The sequence below is a fragment of the Chionomys nivalis genome, chromosome 15 (genome assembly GCF_950005125.1).
Source record: "Chionomys nivalis chromosome 15, mChiNiv1.1, whole genome shotgun sequence".
In the NCBI taxonomy this organism is placed as follows: Eukaryota; Metazoa; Chordata; class Mammalia; order Rodentia; family Cricetidae; genus Chionomys; species Chionomys nivalis.
In genome coordinates, this window is record NC_080100.1 from 13,054,067 (window position 1) to 13,075,484 (window position 21,418).

At 34.5% G+C, this 21,418-nt stretch overlaps 1 protein-coding gene across 9 annotated transcripts in view; it reads right to left on the reverse strand.

The window, feature by feature from the left end:
- Window positions 1–21,418, reverse strand: part of Cdh18 (cadherin 18) — a 736,062-nt gene that overhangs the window by 40,865 nt on the left and 673,779 nt on the right. For all 9 annotated transcript variants that reach the window (XM_057789878.1, XM_057789874.1, XM_057789879.1 and 6 more), the window contains 2 exons: window positions 17,378–17,631; window positions 8,084–8,220 (listed from right to left, as the gene is read on the reverse strand). In XM_057789878.1, the coding sequence (XP_057645861.1) occupies window positions 8,084–8,220; window positions 17,378–17,631 (391 nt within the window). The remainder of the gene's footprint in view (window positions 1–8,083; window positions 8,221–17,377; window positions 17,632–21,418) is intronic.

Below are 21,418 nucleotides of genomic sequence, written 5' to 3' on the forward strand. Positions count from 1 at the left end.
AATAACTTGGTTAACAAGATTAAAATAGAGGTGGAGCTTACATTTGAAATGGTAACAATATACCCAATAACATATAGCAAAATGAAATGTGATAAGATTTGCCTATACTTAACCAGTACAGAATTTAGACTGTGGAGGCAGAAGTTGTAAAAATTTCTAACAAGTTGAGAAGAATTTCCTAGATGTTACTTCATTTGAAGAGCTATAAAGATAAAAAAAACATGAAATTTGCAAAGCAAAACATAGAACTGAAAAATGAAAATAGCAACAAATAGTATAAAAGCACGGCATAGTTGGGTGCTATGAATAAAACCATGATGCATATATTTCACACTAACCTGACAATATTCTCATGTGAGTCATGTTAAGAAAATCTTTACCTTTCTATATGGACTTTCTTTTGTAGGCTGTCGATGTGTGTGCTTATGGCTGTATGTGTGTGTTCCTGTGTGTACATGCATGTGTGTGTGTGAGTGTATGTGTGTGTGCATGTATCTCTTTCTGAGATAAATAACAGTTCAGTGATTTTTAACTGAGTTATAACTGGAAAAAACTCTTTTTAAGTTCAGATAGAATCTCATTTGCAGTTAACTATTTGACTTATACACACAAAAGAAAACCAGAACGAAAGCACAGTCAAGGGTGAACATCCATATAGATTCCTAATTATTAATTCAGAATGAAGACAGAGCTCTGCATTTCTATTTTTCATAATACAGCAGAAATTGAGAATCTTTTATACAGAAATGAAAGCACATTAAAATCTCAATATATTGGAATGACAAGTGATAGCATATCACTTACAAGATGACTCAAATGCAGAATACATAGAGCCACACACTAGGAGAGTGGTTTTGAAATACAATTTCCATGGTGAAATCAATCAGGATATCACTGAAAGTGTAATTGTCACGTTGTACGCACAAAACAGTAACAACAGTCAAAAATGGATGGAGAAGACAAGGATTTCTTTAATGCCTAACTGTCTGCTATGGACAGTTTCTGGGATCAGAAAATCATTGCCTTCACCTGTTTACACACTGCTGACTTCACCTGACTTGTGTGAATTGTGACAATCCAATGATCATCAATCAGATGGCCTTGGATAACCCAAAAGGGTCACAGAACCAAACCTGAAGTCTCGAATCAGAGAAAAGTTCTAGTAGTGAGATAAGGGTAAAATTTGGTGAGATGAAAGAAGATAAATGATTGTATGTATGACAGAACTCAGAATATAATGTTTCTGTATGAAAATGTCAAAGAACACAATCAATACAAATAACACAAGTAGTCTTGACTTAGATTCAGAAACTGCAAAATTCAAACAGCATGAATGAGAAATCTTATGCAACTCTGAAGTGAATTTCTGAGTCGCTGTGATTGCATTATGGGTTTCCAATGCATGTGGTCACAGTTTATTCTGTAAGTTTATAGGACGTTGTTTTATTTGAGATTAAAATTTAAATTGACAAACCAAACAGCTTGCATGCTGCACCTGTGCCTAATTCAAAAAAAAATCCTGAGAACATCTGACTCTTAAACAATGAAATTCATTCCTCATTTGGTTTACCCTGAAGAATCTGCATTATACGTCAGCTTGTTTGCCAGCCTTCCTTCATCAGCTACGCTATGCTGCATTTTAAAGTTCTTGACTACTGCACTACTGTGAGCCAATACATTGAAATAAATCAGACTCTCCGTTGTTTGCTTTCTCTCTCTCTCTCTCTCTCTCTCTCTCTCTCACTCTCTCTCTCTCTAACTCTCTCTCTCTCCCTCTCTCTCCATATATATATATATATATATATATATATATATATATACATGCATTTCTCTCTCCTTCCTCCTTCCAGAGATCATATGTACACTATATGCACAGCCCCTCCTTCAATTTCTCAAAAATACTTACAAATTCATGCTTTTGAGTGCATCTATAATTTGGACAAGGGGCCCAATGCAGCTTCTCATCCTTCTCCAGTCAACTAAATGTATTAATAAGCCTCTTTATGAAGCTCTCACTGTGAGATTAAACTTCTCAGTTTATTTATTATCTTGAGTATCAAATACAATTTTACTACAATCTGGATTATTAGTGTAACTTTCTGCTTATTTTGCCCCCCAAAATAAACACATTCACAGTCAAAATAATACATCTGTTGTGTTTGCCACCTAAATCCACTATCTTCAAAATATCATTCATTAAAAATTTCACAGTGTGTTATTTAATACATTTCTTACTGTGGAGATTTCAAGGCATACCGAACCAAAGACTAGCCTTTTTCAATTGGTTGCTGAAGAGACTGAAAAATTCAATAAACAGAAAGACCCACTCTGAGTGTTGAAGGTTTAGAGCAATATAAGTTGAAATTCAAGCTGCCTACACAGGAAGGTGAAACCTCAGTTGATAATAGGAAGAAAGTAAAAGCTCACTTCAGTATTCTCAAAGTAGTAGGTTTTGCCAAAGAGAATGAGTTTGAAATCAAATTTTATCAAAGAGCCATCAGAAAGTCCATCCAATTGACATATCACTTTAGTATTTTTGAGCCATAGCTATAACTGAATAAAGTCTGTTTCTTGACATGTTGTTTCTTCTTCCTCTTCTTCTTTTTTATAATCTCCTCTCTGAGACTGAAAGAATCTGTCTCTGTAGCCCCAAACTGGCCTAGAATTTATCATCTGTTCATCGTCATTCCTCTGAGTCCTGGAATTCCAGGAGGAATATCCTCTATTTTACAGAAATCTTTAAAATATATGCTACACTACAATTAATAGTTATGATTTACCAATGAAAGTTCCCAAATCCAAGCTCTAGAAGACATATTAAAAACAAACATACCTATAAAGGTCAGAAATTGACTGAATTGGTAAGTACTTTCAAGGGAAGTGAGGTAGAACATACTGGCTATAAAGAATCAAAAGTAAATACTGCAACAGAATGGGTATAACTAGGTGAGGAAACTAAAGGTAGGGTAAAGAAGGAGTATGGCAAATAACACTACAGTTGTTTTGAGGAAGACCTATAAATCCTACAAGATTAAATACCTATACACAAATAGCTAACGCAGATAATAAGACAACTATGCACGTGCTAAATACCATAAGAAATTTTCAGTCTCTACGACAAGTAGAGAGAGGTTTCTCTGGATCATGGCACATAGTTAAGTTGAGCTATCTCTAGTGAATGATTCCACATCTAAAAAAAAATGGATACCGTAAATGATAGGTGTTAAACTATTAGGGGAAATGAACATAAAATCTAATAGTGATAAAAATGAGCAAGATCTGGAAGGATCTTGAGTAAATATGACTAAAGTGTGTTGTATGATACATTCAAAGAACTAGCAATAAAATATGCACACACACATAACACACACTCACATCACACACACACACACACACATACACACACTGCTACCTACAATGGAATATTTCCACAGATGGCTTCTTACAAAATAGTAGGTCCCTAAGAACTTTGAAAAATGATATAATAAAATTTTCAGTCTCAACTCATGGGGAAATTTTAAAATATAAATTGAAAAATAAGACTATTCCACAATTTGAATAAATGGGGTTCACAAACTTTAAGTCAAGTAAGTTAAAATGATTGTTGTCAATAGTACTGACTTAGCTAATGCCCAGGATTTAATACAGAGTCATTGAATATTCAAATATATATATTTTGCTGTGCTTCCATTCCTTTGTCTGTGTGATGGTTATAGCTTTTATCTGTGTTTCACAGAAGATTTTTTTTATTAATATAACATATTTGGTAAAGTGTTGCTATCCTGGGTAAAATCCAGATGTTCAATAATCTGGGAGGTATGGCAGTCCTTATGCTCAGAGATAAGCTCTAGGGTAACAAGGAATGCTAAACAGAGAGTTGTCTCCTCAAGGAAAGAGATGCATAGCCTGTTTTCTACCTTGGAATGCTGGGAGTAGACATGGTTTATAGACCAGTGACTTTTGCGCTGCTCGTGTAGCTGAGACCACACTTCTTCCTTCTTGATATCCTTATGATGAGCCCATTTTGCTCACTGAATCTATAGAGCCATTTTATAAAAAGAGAGTGGATTTCATCATGTTTTAAGCTTTGTTGTGTACATGGAATCAAGTTAATTATCACCAAGAAATTTTTTTCAACAAATTATTCTGTACTTAAATTCGCCTAAAATAAACTACTTAGGCTCAGAATTTCTAAGTTGAGCCAATGCCTGCTACTTAGTCATCCTAAATAAAACTACCTTCCTAGCTTCCACAGATCACTACTCTGCTAGCCATGGTGACCAAGAGATGTTTTTACAATACTTAATTTTGACCACAGCAGAAAATGACATCATAGTCCAGGCACATTGCTATGGCTTTTACTATGTACTTGTGTAGTGGAAATCTCACAGTCAACAGGGCAAAAGAATGGAAGAAGGAACTCAGATTCACAGTCTATGCAGCTAATGTCTCTGTTATTACTTTTGAGCTCTTGCTGAATGTGCACAGACACCCTGGTTGAATTCTTCATTGTCATGCTGTATCGTAGAAATAAGGATGTTCAGTGGAGAGAATGCCCAGCTTTCTTATTCCCTAGGCATGTTCCACATGAAAAGCCCAGGCTAGCCATAGGCTCCCTACTCACATTTGAAGGCATAAGATTCCATGTGCTCTGTATACCCTGTGCCAGAGTATTCTTGTCTCCTAAATCTGATACATTTCCTTTTCTGCACAGACAGGGCTCTTCTCTTATTTGCATAATTCCCACAGTAGAAAAAAATTAAAGTGCTTTAAATATTAACCAGGAAAAGCAATTGCATGGGACAATCTACTCTGTAGAAACTACTACATTAAGAAGAATTTTAAAGAGCATTTGATAAAATAGCAACAGCATTCCTAAGCAGACCATGCTTTTCCCATGTGGCTAATAATGAAGCTGAGGCTACAATTATGGGATGCCTTCTGTCTCTACTAAGGGACAGTTAGGCTAGGCATTAGGTGCTGGAGATGTACTTCTCTAAAAGCAATCTCCCAGCATGGTTATAAAATCTTAACTATTGCTTATTCGTTCTGTACACCTGTTTATGATTGGGATTAAATTATATTTCAGTAATGTTCATTGAATGGGTCTCTACGGCTTTTTTATTACCAACTATAAAATCCAGGAAATTACAATTTAGTATACTGTTTTACTTAGTAGATATGTATTAACTCTTTTCCCACAAGAAGGAATAGCAAATAGAAAAGAAAACTCAAATAAATAATTAAAATTTTACTCTTACAAAAACAGGACTTTCCTTTGGCAATGACTGCAAATGATAGTTTATTTTATATGCAAGTATTTATGTCTATTTGTTAGTTTGTTTCTACTTGATGCAAATATTATTGAGGTTTAAGTGATGGTTCAGAATTAAATAACACCTTTTTTTTTCTTTTTCTTTTCGTTTTTTTGGTTTTATGAGACAGGGTTTCACTACAGTTTTGGAGCCTGTTTTGGAACTAGCTCTTGTAGACCAGGCTAGCCTCAAAATCACAGAAATCTTGCCTCTGCCTCCCAAGTGCTGGAATTAAAGGCATGTACCACCATCACTTGGCAGCACCTTCTTCTATACATCCTGAGAAGTGTTTTATCTTCTACAAGATCTGCTTAATATTTTCAACATTCGTTTGCAAATATTTTCAAATATTAATTCAAGTTTTTCACCCGATTCTTAATATTATTTGTTATTTTAAATCTGGGGATTTAGTAAATGAAAACTAGCCAGAATGATATGAAATTAGCCTATTCATGTCTGCTTTATCTATTCTCTAGTAATATGATGAAAATACAATTTAAATAACTCTAGAGGCATAAACATTATAAAACGTAGAAGTTGAAAGGAACACAGTGATACAGTGTCTTCGGGCAAAGACAGGACAAAGTGTCAGGACACACACGGATGTGAGCCTGTTCCATCTTGTCTGAAGGTCAGCGAGTTTGAGCTTATTTTTGGTCTTTCATAGTCGTTGAAAACAGATGTGGCTACAAAATAAAATATTCTCCTAGGGTGTGGCTACTTGGTGTTTTGGTCTTTAAGATGGCCAGTAGAGGTTAATCTGCTCACCCCTCATCAGAGGTTAGAGAATTCAAGCACATTCTTGTGCTCATTCATTTAAAATAGGAGGTTTGACATAGGGAGTTGCTGCCTACAGGAAACTAGGTCTAGGGTGTTCACTGCACATTCCTGCCCAAACCATCAAATACTTTACTCAGGAAATAATGGTTTGATGTCAAGTACTGAAGCAAGTAACTGTTCTGATTGTCCTTTGTGTCATGTTAAAGCAGTCTTCTGCCTTCTCCCCCCTTTTGTATAGAAGCATAAAGACGTAGAAGATAAATGCGGGCAAATTCAGTATTCATGATCCTCTGAGTTGCCTTGCAGGTATTATCTTATCCTATGTCTCTCTGTAACTTTCTTATCTCTGTTCCTCCTACCCAACATTTCTAATCCTAAAGCCCCTACCCTAAAATGTATGAAACCCCCTTGCAAAACCACAGCAGAAGTTACCCCAAAAGGTGACTTATGACACACACACAAAAAAATATGAACTCACAGTAGTGACTGCCAGAACAAGATTAAGATTAAGCAAGATTTCAACATGAATGGAGGAGCTCATGATGATCCCACCCATGGCTGGAAAGCTATAGAGAGTTAATGGCATCTTTACGGAGGTGCCTTCTGGTAGGCTGACCATGCTCTAGTGAATGGCCCCATATTTCTGAGTGTGTGTAATTGGAATTGGTATATAAAACAGCAATTCCACATTTAAGGAAACACTCAAAGAAATGGTGTGGAAACATTCTTACCCTTGCATTTCCTGGCAAATATGAACGAAAATATTATTAATAACCTAAATGTAAGACAGCACTGAAATATAACAGAAAGGAGAGTTAAATAAAAGATGCTAGATTCACACAATATAGGAAGCTGTATTTTCACATGGATCTGCTAGTACAAAATAAAAATATTCTAAGTGAAACAGTTTAGTTAGAAGTTATCACATACTCTTTAATTGTGCTGGAAGAATTACCAGAAGAATCTATTCTAGAGAGATAGGATGCATATCTGTGGTTTTCCTTACCTTTCAGGAAAAATGACAATGTTTCAACATCCATTTGTAATAATGGGATGAAAACTGTAGTACATACTTTAGAAGGAAAGACATATACCATGCCAATATTATCTAAATGAATGTCTTTAAACATTTTTATATTCTGTTTCATCTACAAAAATAAAGAACATGATTTCTGTTTACATAGCTATATTTTTCACTCGGAATATACATTTAATTATATTTATTTTTGTCATGTGTATTGAAATATTTCTTAAATATTTATGTCATTTTTGTCTAAAATTCTAAACTGAGGTGCTTTTAATATTTCCTAAAATATTAAGACACCATTATCAAGATAACAGATTTCTTTCTTTATAGATATCTTGTTTTGATTTAAGTAATATTTGCTTTTTTCAACATCAAAAAAATACTTTGTGTGCATGTGAAGGTGTGTGTTTTTGTGTTCTTTTTGTTGGTTTTGTTGTTTTCTGTATACTTGGGTGTTTATGCATTGCCCTGGATATGTGTACAGTTTCTCAGATTTGTCTTGTATAATTTGCTCAAAGAGATGTTAGATACACAGTTGAGATTTTCCAACAAATTCTTTCAGTGTAAATGCTATAAGTGCTAATTCAAGTAAGTGTAGTTGAATGATATCTAGGGCCTGAACTGCCTGATAGTAAGTACCCTTGCTGATAAGACTTGGTAGCATAAGTGAAGTATAAGTACATGAAACAGGAAATTAGCACAATTAAGAGGAAAATCAGACACTCTTGACTCAAGGATGAGGACTAATCATTCCATCATATCAATTTCTAACTTCATGCTGGATGAAATTGAAGGAAAAACAATAAAACTCATTACATTATGGATATGAAAATGGCTTCATGCATACATTCTGCAAAATCCTGACAAAAAAGAAATGGGTTGTGCCTGGCTGGCTAGAAAATCTCTGCCTGTGATCCTATGTACAATGATATTGTTCCCTGAGATACATAATGCAGGTTACCGTTCTCTGATGCAGTCACTGTGATATTGTACCATGGTGTTTCTTCTCTATCAAGAACTTTTGAAGTCTTAATGGTTCCAGTATTGGCATCAATATTGAAAACTCTGTCCTCTTCAGCATTGTGATTGATGAAATACCTGGAAGAAAGAAGATAAAAGTTTTCCATGTAAGGAATGGTAAATAAGAACAATATAACATAATAATGGAGTTATTAAATAAAGTGCATTAAAATGCAGCTACATTTTAATGTCTATATTTGACCTAAGAATTGTTTAAGAATTGTATTTTATATAACCTCTAACAGTTGTTTTTAATAGTTAAATCATATATTAACATATCGAAGAAAAACTAATGAATTCTATGAATAAAAATAAGCAGTAGATTTTGGTCTAGAGAGGTGCCTCAGTAGTTAAGATAAAATACTTCTCTTATAAATAACCCATGTCAATTCTAAACACCTGTTTCGTGTTGCTCTCAGCTGAATCCAACCAGTCAACATTTCAGGAGGAAGAACTATGTTCCACTAGATGACCCCAGACCAACTCTATATGTGTATATATATATGGAGAGAGAGACAGAGAGAGAGAGAGAGAGAGAGAGAGAGAGAGAGAGAGAGAGAGAGAGAGAGAGAGAGAGAGAGAGAGAGAGAGAGAGAGAATAGATGGGTTGGGTTGTGGATCTGGGAAGAGTTGTAAGGAAATTGGAGGGTGGCTATTTTCAAAATATACTGTCCATATGTATGAAGTTCTGAACTAATTAGCAATAAGTATGGATTTAAAAAAGTTTTGTTCTCATACAGACAATGAGAAGAACTTTAGATAAATGAAGAGACACATTACTACATGAGGGAAGATGCTGATTATTTCTTTTTTATTTATTGATATTTTATTGAGCTCTACATTTTTCTCTGCTCCCCTTCCTGCCTCTCTCTTCCCCTTCAACCCTCTCCCAAGATCCCTGTGCTCCCAATTTCCTCAGGAGATCTTCTATTTTACTGTTATCCATGTAGATTAAATCTATATATGTCCCTCTTAGGGTCCTCATTGTTATCTAGGTTCTCTGGGATTGGGATTTATGGGCTGATTTTCTCTCCTTATGTTTAAAAACCACTTATGAGTGAGTAAATGTGATAATTTCCTTTCTGGGTCTGTGTTATATCACTCAAAATGATGTCTTCTAGCTCTATCCACTTGCCTGAAAATTCAAGATGTAGTTACTTTTTCCTGGTGTGTAGTACTCCATTTTATAAATTTGCTACATTTTCCTTATTCTTTCTTTGGTTTAAGGACATTTAGGTTGTTTCCAGGTGCTGGCTGTGACAAACAATGCTGCTTGAACATAGTTGAGCGCATGTCCTTGTGTCACAATTGGGCATCCTTTGGAAATATAGCAAAAAGTGGTATTACTAGGTCTTGAGGAAAGTTGTTTCCTAATTTTCTGAGAAATCGCCACACTGACATCCAAAGGGGACTGAACCTGCTTGCATTCTCACCAGCCATGCAGGAGTGTTCCCTTTACCCACGACCTCTCCAGCATAAGTTGTCATCAGTGTTTTTGATCTTGGGCATACACAGAGCTAACGTACTGAAAACAGCCTGGTATTGGCATAAAAACAGACAGTAGGACCAATGAAACCAAATCAAAGACCCAGATATTAATCTACACACCTTCAAACATCTGATTTTTGAAAATGAAGCAAAAAACTTCAAATGGAAAAAAGAAAGCATATTTAACAAATGGTGCTGGCATAATTGGATATCAACATGTAGAAGAATGAAAACAAACCCATATCTATAACCATGCACAAAACTCAAGTCCAAATGGATCAAAGACCTCAACATAAAGCCAGGCACACTTAACCTTATAGACGAGAAAGTGGGAATTACACTTGAACGCATTGGGACAGGAGACCATTTCCTAAATATAAACCCAGTAGCACAGACACTGAAACAATTAATAAGTGGGACTTCCTGAAACTGAAAAGTTTCTGTAAAGCAAAGGACATGATCAATATGACAAAATGACAGCCTACAGAATGGAAAAAGATCTTCACTAGCCCCACATCAGACAGAGGCCTGATCTCCAAAATATACAAAGAACTCCAGAAATTGGTCATCAAAAGAACAAATAATCCAATAAAAAAAATTGGAGTACAGACCTAAACAGAGAACTCTCAACAGAGGAATCTAAAATGGCTGAAAGACACTGAAGGAAATGCTCAATATCCTTATTCATCAGAGAAATGCAACTCAAAACAACTCTGAGATTCCATCTTAAACCTGTAAGAATGAACAAGGTGCTGATGGTTTCTTGTCACCTGTGCATCTGTTCTGTGTCAGTTGTGCTCTGCTACACAACTGAGAAACCCACTGACGGATCTGGATAAAAGATGAGGGATTGCCAGAATGCAGCAATGATTTCACACTCAGATGTAAAAAATGGAAGGAAGGATGAAACTTTGTGTGGATTTCTAATATGCTATCTAAACATGTGGATTCACAATAAATCAGCATAAAGTCTCTCACTGGGATAGTGGCATCCAATTTAGAAGAATATTAAGAGAGAAAAAGAAATAAGGAAGCATGGAGCCAATATTTTAAAAAGCCTTTAGAGACCAAAAGCAGTACGATCTTTTAATGAGTACAGGTGGTAGAACAAGCCCAGTGGGGGATAAAGTATGAACACGGAGGCAAAAGAACCAAGAATGCAGTATCTCAAGCAAGGTTTGGAAACATAGGAAGAAATGAACACAAATAGCCAATAATTACATGAGTAAAAAAAAATTAATCTCCCAGAGAAACCCTGTCTCAAAAAAAAATAGAATTTCATCCCCTTAGCCTACGGTGAGATGTAAAGTCAAGCTATTTTCAGATTGCAGACGGATGACAACCACTCAAAAGTTAAAAGAAATGCTGCTGAGGATTCAGGGAATCAAGGAACCCTTATGTAGGAAGTTCAGGTCTACCAGGCCAAAAGGAGCCAATCTTGCGTCTGCCAGGAGCTGGCAGAGGTCCTGACCTGCCTATCCAGTGAAAGATGAGCCTGAGATGACGTGTCAATGATCATAATGCCTGGGTCCTGGATGGTTTATATGTGTTTCCTTCTAGTTAAATAAAAGTCTCCTGCAAGCCTTTTACATGATTCCCTGCGTCTGTGTTTACTGATGTTGCACTTTTTCACTCCCTCCCCCTAGGAAGACGTTAGGTCTCAGTAACACCCTTATACACGGATACTGTGACTATAAAGTAAGCCATTCATTGTGAACAGGTAGTATGATTGCTATCATGTGAAACAACTGTGTCACTTCTGGGTTTATACTAGGGCATCGGACGCTCAGTACACTACAGAAGTATTTGCACAGAAGATGTGGTGCAGCACTATTTACAGGGACCATATTAGAGAATTAGCTTAGGGGTCTGTCAATAATGAATAGATACATAAAATATACAATAGCCAAATATAGGAGTTCATCCAATCATATGGAATAAAATTATGCTGCTTATATGAAAATAGTTATAACTGGATATTGCACACATGTTGGTATACTTTATTTCATAGACACACACATGCACATGCATATGGGAAATTGAGAGGAGTGGGGGGCATAATATCTAAGGAAGATTACCTGAGATATGATATTGAGCTAATGGAAGGTGGAGAGGATGGAGAGTGTAGGAGGTGAATACTGTCAAAGTATATGAAATTCTTGAATGGGAATGCACTTATGCTCTTATCACTGTATATAATATATGTCAGTAATAATTATGTACAAAATTATAGCTTTGTCACAGTTATATAATCACTATATTACATGTGAAATAGCCATCGCAATACCATCTATACATGATGTAAAATCTTCAATGTCTGTGCTCAGAAATACCTATTAAATAGTGGAACACAACTTTGGGTGCATATATGAGTATTCTCATGAGAAAGTTAGGCAGCGAAGCTTTTGATACAATCAGTGGATTAATGTTTAGATGGACTCATAGTACGAAGTGATTAGTGGGAGATAGTGAAAATTGGAAGGTATGGTTTAAGTAGGGGAAGTAGGTCCCACGCACATGAATTTGAAGCTTTGTCTAACCTGGCTTCTCCTGTAGCAATTTCCCTGCTCATGTTCACCATAATGTTCCTCTAACCATGCTCTTACCATGTGTTTCTCTACCTCCATGTGTTCAGAACACTGGGCCAAAGAGCAAATGAGTGAACGTTTCTATAACTGTTAAACAAAATACATAGTTTTTCATGGTATTTCTTTTCTGTCAGGCAGATGCTTGTTAACCAATGAAAATACTAATACAATCCACTGAAAGCTCCTTATAATATATGACCATTAATCAAGTGAGATATTCATAATGTTGTAGACTTAGACTACAGGAAGTCCAATTGACTTGTTGCTAATTTCTATTTGCCCAGTAGTCCCTAAAAACCCTCTAATTGGACCTGTCTCCAGTGTAATCATTAATAATTTAACACCAGCATATAATGCTGCATTTGCACCTTATCTAGTAATACATTTTTGTCAGTTTCTAGTTTTATACAGAATTATAATATTATAATTATTATATTATAATAAATTATAATATGATTATCTATTTTACCACTTCCTACTATGACATAAAACATTTGCATCTGTTAATCCAGTATGTATATTTCAAACAGTGTGAAAAATGAAAGAACTTAAGTTTATCAAAATAAGCTGAAATTTATTATTCAAATTAGCATTTTACTGACCAAGAAACAGGCAGAAAGCTATGCATGCTTGCCTACCCATTGGCCATTCAGCTTTAACTGCACCAGTCAAAGCAATACTTCTGCACACAGTTTACAAATACCTCATAACAATTTAGAAGTCTCTATGCAGCAATAAAACATCAATTAAGTATATATGTAGAATATGGATGGGAGAAAATGTTTGTTAATTATCCATTGTGGAGAAGATTACTTTTACACTATATAAAAAATTCAGGCTGGGGATAGAGTTCAGTCCTGTCAATCTCTCAATCAACTGAACACTACAATCAGAAAAAGTTTTAACACACACCTCAGAAAGTAAATGCGAAGAGGAATCAATTCAACTGATAAATGGGATAATGAACGTATATTTTTTTATAAATGAGATACATATGGACAATTTGAGAAATTGTTTTTTAATTAATCTACTTATTATACTATCATTACATCATTTCTCTCTTCCCTTTGTTCCCTCTTAATCTTCCACAAACTCCCATGTGTTTTCTTCATGACATATTTTGTCTTTAATTGTTCCATATATGTATATACATGCATCAATATCATAAGGTACTGCCTTCAATCAAATATTTCCTTTCAACAAATGCTATGATAAACAAATCACTTAGTTCTTCACTTGGTACTCTAATTTCTCTTTGATAGTGTAGGCATAGGGCAACTCATTTTAAAGTGTGTTGGAAGAGTTCTTTTTCATTTCAAGACTCTCATAATCTCATTCCTTATAAGGGTTTGCTCTTTGTTATTCTGTTTCTTTCATCCAAAACTTAATTTCAAGCTTGTATCAAAAATACATTTCTAGATTGTTTTGCTCTAATAGTATTAGATTAAAGTATAGATTATTTCTCTGTTATTATTCTTTATATACTTGCAAATTCAGTATGTGGGTGGAAAAGGAAATTCACAGATATTTCTTTGATATGTAGCAGTTTTGTAAGATTATGAATAATAGTTTGAATAAGTTTAATAATCTTTAATTATCTCACAAGACATGGCATATCATGGAAGCTTGGCTTTCTCTGCAGCTTAACTAAAGGTCACAGATCTGTAGTATGGCTGTATTTCATATTTTAAAACTTCCTTTCAAAAGGTTAAGGTAAGAAATGCCTGAACAATATAAATATCTGGAAAGTAATCATTCTAAGTAAATAAACCAAAAGTACCATTTGTCATTTGGTAAATCTGATGTTATACTTCAGTATAACATTCTAATAAAATTCCATGCAGACAATGCATAAACTATATTAAGCAGAATACATGTTATATATCAGATGCCTGTAATATCTTGAGAGAACTTTTATATTGTTAGCTGTATAGCAGGTATGTGTGTAGAGTGTTTAACTACTACAGTTTGTTATTTGACACTCCATCATTCAGAATTTCTATCTAAACATCATCATCAGTGAAAAAGTCATGACTGCTCTAGTTATCTGTTGGCCCCTTTCATCTAATCTGTCATATGTGCATTGTGTTTTATTTATTTATTTATTTATTTATTTATTTATTTATATTCTTTTTTAATTAAAATTTCCACCTGCTCCCCGTTTCCCATTTCCCTCCCCCTCCTCCCACATATTGCCCCCTCCCTCACTCCCCTCCCCCATCCCCACTCCTCTTCTCCTCCCCCCACTCCATTCCCCCTCCCTCTCGATACTGAAGAGCAGTCCAAATTCCCTGCCCTGTGGGAAGACCAAGGTCCTCCCACTTCTATCTAGGTCTAGGAAGGTTAGAGTCCAAACAGGCTAAGCTCCCACAAAGCCAGTTCATATGGGTTCAGGAGATCACTTCCTATGCATTGTGTTTTACAGTCTTAATCTGTGTGTATGTTTTTATTAGCAGTATGTAATTGTTACTAATGAAACACAAGTAAAGGGCAGAGGCACCTAGTTTTACACAAGACCCTACTTTCTCTATCTCTATTCATTTCTTATTAAATCATTCTGGGGAATCATCACCATTATATTTGGAGTCTTTGATACTCTTGATTAATGCATACTTATGATTGAATTAAAAACAGTATAAATTACTCAATAAGCTAAATTTTATATTAATTTGTCTATTTAAAATATGAAACATTATTTTAAAATATATTTCATGGTATTTCATCTTTCCTTTAAAAATTAATTTCAGTTATGTTTTTCTTTCCGTTTATCTTTTTCAATGCTGCCAATGTAACCATACCAATATTTTCCAATTTTACTTTTCCATGAGATTGTAACATCCACAAATAGTGGAACACTCAGCACTTGTATTCCTTTATAGATAATATGAATATTTCTGGGGAGCATAAGAAAGTCATTATACCAGAAAAGATGTGGTGAATATGGTAGCCACATTTAACTTCCCAGATTCTAATACATCTCAGCTGTTACAATCTCATGAAAAAGTAAAATCATGCTTCAAATCACAGTGAAGGAAGTAAAGTTACAGGCAGGTTTTGTAAATTTAGCTCTAAAGTTCTTCATTAGATTGGATTTCCAATAATTTTCCTTTTATGTACTAAATATTTAATGGATGCTATTAATTTTCCTATATGGAAAGACTTATATATGGGACCAATTTTATCCTTCAGACATTGTGGTCACTATAACCCATTCTCAGTGGCTATATCCATCTGTATAATCAATATATCCTAGTTACGATCATTAATCATTGGCTTTTAGATCATTTGAAACAGTCCTTTTCTTGCAATTAAGTAACAAGTTTCAAAAATGGACTTTTATAGAAAAAATGAAAGAGAAGACAGTTTGTTCTCTCTTAATCAAAGTATCTGAGAGGCATCATGTGGTGCCTGAAAGGTATTCCCACTTTCTGTTCCAAAACTAAAATTTTACATTTTTTAAAAAAAAATATTCATTTTAAATACTAACCACAGTACATTCTCCCACTCTTCCTTCTGTACCCTACACTACCTCCCCTCAACTCACCCCTCATCCACTCCTTCTAGAGGTCAAGGCCTCCCAAGGGGGGTCAACAAAGTATGGCACATTAAGTTGAGGCAGTATCATGCCTCTCCCCACTTGACCAAGGTTGAGCAAGGTGTTCAATCACAGGGAATGGGCTCTAAAAAGCCAGGTCATGCACCAGTAATAGATCCTAGAATACAGTGTTTTATTGAATATGTTAAAATTGTATCCATTAAATGTAAACTCCAATCATTAGCAGACTATTTCACAAATTTCCCAAGGTTTGGAGTGGGGAGGTATCTGTTCAACTGGTAGTAAAAGGCTCACATTTCTGTGATCTCATATCAGAAAGAGGATTTTGTGTTTCTCAATACTTTCTATGTGAAGTTTTAACTCTATTAAGGCAGAGAGTAAATCCAGATTCTTTAAACTAATCAGCTTTTAGTGACTGTAGGTGCAACCCACTAATTTTACTTTTTATCAACAAAAGTTAATAATTATATTTCAGATAATTGCATGTTATTTTGAATTAAACAAATAAACAGAAAACACGCAACATAGTAGTTTAGAACACTGAAATATAAAATAAGAATAAAGTGTAGCAGATTTTCACAATTGCCTGTTAAACTACAACTTATTACTTTTATTATCAGTTCTACAAGTAGGAAATTAATTGAATTTCCTTACGCAGTGTAAGGTGCATCTCTTATGAGGAATGTTCTTTAATTTTTAAACATTTGACTCTCATAAAAGGAAGATATGGGGCATGTTTGTATTTTTGTTATATTTTCTTTTCCTCTTTTTTCTCATTGTTTGTACCTTGAATCTTATGTGAATGACACATTTTTATTAAGATCAAGAATGAATGTTATGTAAATTATACACTAATAGCAGCTTTTGAGTTTCTAATTATTTCAAGGCTACTGAAGTAAATTCATTTTATTTTTTTGAATCCAAGCAAAGCATAAAATAATGTTTATGCTAATAAACCTATTAGTATGTGAAGACTATGTGTCAATCATCCCTCTCCAGCAACATCTAATGCTATGAATGTTCATCTCCGTTTCCAGTACTTGAGGAAGTACTGAATCAATGAGAATTATCACAGGATGATAAATTAGTCACAGAACTAACCATTTTTTCTCATTAATATATGATCGTGGGAACACTCACATGGCCATATAACACATAGCTTCCAGGTAATGACAAAATCTTCTAGAAAGATCTTGTAAATTTGTTTATATGAGTTTAGTTCCTATAACAGTTCTTGTGTCTTCTGATGGATCAGGGTTTCTCACCTTTAGCCATATGGGTATTTGGGGACAGAGAATTCTTCATCATGCGAAGTGTTTTATTGACTAGAGTTTGGGTGTCCTGAGTTCTTTACTGTGTCTCTTTCAGTTAGCAACCCACTACTGCTATAATCTAGACATACTTATCAACAAAACACATAGGTAGGGCTTTGGTCAGTGTAAGGCTATAAATGTGGAACTCTCCCAATGGTAGAGGACAAAAACCAACTAGCTCCTTTTCAAGCATGTGAAGATTGAGGATATGTGTTTAACTAAATTGAATCACATTAATTGAAACATAAACCACATCATCAAGTGCCTGTGAGATCAAGTGTATACCATACCTTACTAAGCTGTTAGCACTGTCTGGATCTTGTGCCAAGACGGTGCCAACAATTGTTCCAATCTTGGCATTTTCATAGACGTCCATGATGTAGGAAGGCATAGAAAAGAGTGGTGGTTCATCCACATCCCCAACAATGATCTTCAGCATTGTAGCATCTTTAAATGGACCAAGGTGTGAAAAGCGGAAGTCCAGGTGTGTATTTGCTCCTTCAATGTTGAGTGTGTAAGACTTCTTTTTTTCATAGTTGAGTGGCTGCAGAAGAGCAATATGATAGCCATCATTAGAACTTCCACATTTTCAACAATGCAGTTAGTTTTCTACAAACCAGAGCAGAAAGAAGTAAAATTTCTTTTATTTTTAAAAAAAAGCTATAATGTTTTTCTGAATTATGATATCAAAAGGGAACTCAAGGCAACTCCAGACTTAATCCATAGGGATTTTATATAGCCTTAGAATGTGTTTACACCACATGCAGAAGTAAATTCCCCGCCAGGAAAACAATATTCATTCTCAGAGACATTGTCTAGTTCTCTCCATCCCCATGAACCAGGAATTATCAGACGGAAAATCGAAAAATATCTGCAGCTAACTTGTCTGAAATTTGAAAAACGTAACTATTAACATTTATGTAATTTACTTCACATTATTTCATAATATTTTTCTTCTTTTAAATAGGATGTTTGGTGATTTTCCTTTTTGACTTCAGTTCCTTCTAGAATTGTGCTCCTCACTCCTTATCAGATACATCATTTGATACATCAATGTATCAAATAAGTTGACAATATTTTCTCCTTTCCTTTCTTTTAGAAATTTTTTATTGATTTTTATTGAGCTCTACATTTCTATTTGCTCCCCTCTCTGCTTCTTCCCTCCCCCCTTAAGTCCTCCCCCAAGGTTATTTTTTTGTTTATTTTCTCTTCATTCTAATATTTATGTTATTTGCTACATAGAAATTATGTAGTTTATGTTTGTTCTTTGTTTTACTTCTTGTTCTATTTACTCTACTTTCTTTCTTATATTTTTATTATATTATGATATTTAGATCAAAGTTTTAAAAGCTGCCTTTTTTTTTTCTTTGCTTGGTTAAAACTTTTAGCGTTGACCCTGTATTAATTGGTCATTATATTTCCTTCAGTTTCTTCCTTAATTTTCCATTTTCCAATTGCAGCTTTTATTGTTTTGGGGGGAATGAACCTTTAGCCTGATGCATTAAGTAATCATTCTATAACTTAATAGCACAACCAGTCCTTGAGCTAATATCTGCCTTCCTTAAACTATATGATGGGCATCATGAATTGACTTTATGTGCAATGATATCAACCAATGCTCTGTCTTAAAAAAAAGACATTCTATTATTATAGGAAAATATAGCAAATGAGTATTTTATATTAATGTTGCATGTAATATTGAATATTATGAATATTAGCAGTGATGCAAACTGATGCAGGTATGCATGTCAATAGGCAAATTGACTTTTTGAGAACTAAAAGCTTGAAAAAAACTAACCATGCTGCACATTTATATTTGCATTTGGTTTGGGAACCAAAATTATCTCAGATTTAGTTATAATTATAAGAAAGTTTGGATAATGTAAATCGTTTAGATTTACACATTTTTAGTGGTGAGTTAATTAAATCTTCAGTATAAAACCTACTAATTAGAAGTTGTTTTCTTGCAAAAGAACTGAAACTGAAAATAATTAATAACTCTCTTCAAGAAGATTTAAGTTCTGAGCCAGACCACGGTGACACATGCCTTTAAACCCAGCACTAGAGTGGCAGAGGCAGATGGATCTCTGTGAGCCTGAGGCCAGCCTGGTTTACCAGAGCTAGTTCCAGGGCATGCTCCAAAGCAACAGTGAAACCCTGTCTTGAAAAACAATACAAACAAACAAACAAACAAAAAACTAAGATCTAAGTTCTGTCAGGATGTACACATTGATACCTTAAATTTCTAGATCCCACTATGCTTTAAAGAAAGAATCTGTCTCTCACTCCTTTAAAAACCTCAGTCTAGTTTAAATAAGATATTCTAAAGTTTGTGAACATTTGTTGCCCCTCAGGGACCTGAGGGTGCTGGATAGATGCTTATTGTGTTATGAACACTGCTTTCAGAGCACGACCTGATGCTTCCTAGCACCCACATGGAAATTCACAGCTGTCTGTAACTCCAGTTGCAGCGGACCTCACACTCCTTCCCTCCCACCAGGAGCACCAGGCTTTTACATGGTTTACGTATCTGTTATTTTAAATTTTAATTTATCTTATTTTATATTTTGGTATGTGTTCCACAACAACACTGTCCTCTCTCTCTCTCTCTCTCTCTCTCTCTATATATATATATATATATATATATATATATATATATATATATATGCCACACTATTCATAACTGTATATGTCACTGATAGGAAGCAGAAGGCAAGTGGTCTCTTATTGCTTAAGATCAATGTTTATAATATTAGTTATTAAATTTACTTTGGTATATAACTTCCTGACCAATGTTCTAATCATTCTACAGTTTGGGTCATATTTGCTTTGATATAGTTAGTGATTAGCACGTCTTTTCTCACAGCACTGGATTATAAAACATCCATCTTCATTCATTCACTTTTACAGAATTTCACTCCCTTCGATTCAGAAAAATCAGTGAAGGAAAATTTTGGCCATATTAAGTTTATTTTGATGTTATTATCAGGCTGTGCAACAGAGAGGCTAGACCACACATTTTCTAGCAGGTCCCTTTGGCAAAAAAGATGTCACATGTTTTAATGCCGCCCACCTAATGCTAAGGTAGAGGCTGTTTGTGTGGACACATGGTTTCGTGATGATGATCATCTAATATAAGTTTAACTACCTCCAAGCAGAGATAATCATCCTGGGGAACTTGTTTGCCAAGACTGGCAGATGGATGGATAGGGACCATCTGTAGCCACGAAGGAAGGAGAGAATAAATTCAGGTTGGGTCAGAAATTTGAAGAAAAATTTGCTACCACAAATAGGAATATTTTAGTAGTGTCATTTCTGAACAAAAACTGGTGATATTGAATTACACATACAGAAAAATTGGGAGGAAATATAATCATTCATTTATTCTGTATATTTCAGAATTATGTTTTCAATACAAAGCAAATTAGTCTTTGTATTATAATCACAGAAGTATATAAATTGGGCAATATATTATTTCCCTATACTGTAACTGTGGCAAACATGTACAACTACTTATCATTTATAAATCAAAAAATAATTCTAAAAATCTTTAGACTTTGGAATTTGTATTAAATTCTGTCTGCAGGGCTTAAATTCTTTAGGTGCAAGCAAATTTTAGCCTAACTATAATCTAACAAATACAGTTTATTAGAAACAATAAAATCTATTTACAAAATCACATAAGTGAAAAGTCACATTGAAAAGAAAGAACAGGGAAAATTCACCCTGACTACTGAAGTATCATGAAAGGGAAATAGAATGAAATTTCTAGGAATTCATAAACTGAAAACATAGCATTTTCTGCTTAAACAAAAGAAGCCTCACTGAACAAGGGTAACATGATAAAGACATATCAGCGTATTGTAAAACCACAGATTGTTCATGGTAAAGTAGAGCTTTATCATAACTCTATTTTATAATATCAAATACTTAGGTTCATAGATGTTTCTAGGTAAATCCTGATGATCATTAAAATTGAGTATCTATGAAGTGCTCAAACTAAAATAGGAATTATGTAAAAAGTGTTTCTCCTTTAAATGATAGGGATCTACATGAAAATGATGGGTTCTACTCCTTGGCACTCTGTGCACTAGCATTTACAGATTGTTTCATTCATATTTTTGTCAGTAGATGGGTCTGATTATTTGAATCAAATTAATTTTAGTTTACAAAACGGTAGAGCTGGGATGAATCTCCAGGGTGGAGCACCATGAGTCTGCATAATGAGTTTGTATTTATAATGAGAGACAGCAAAGTTCATGATGGTTCTGCATGGAAAATCATGAACATAAGTCAACGCTTGGGGAAACCAATTACAGGAATAAGAACAA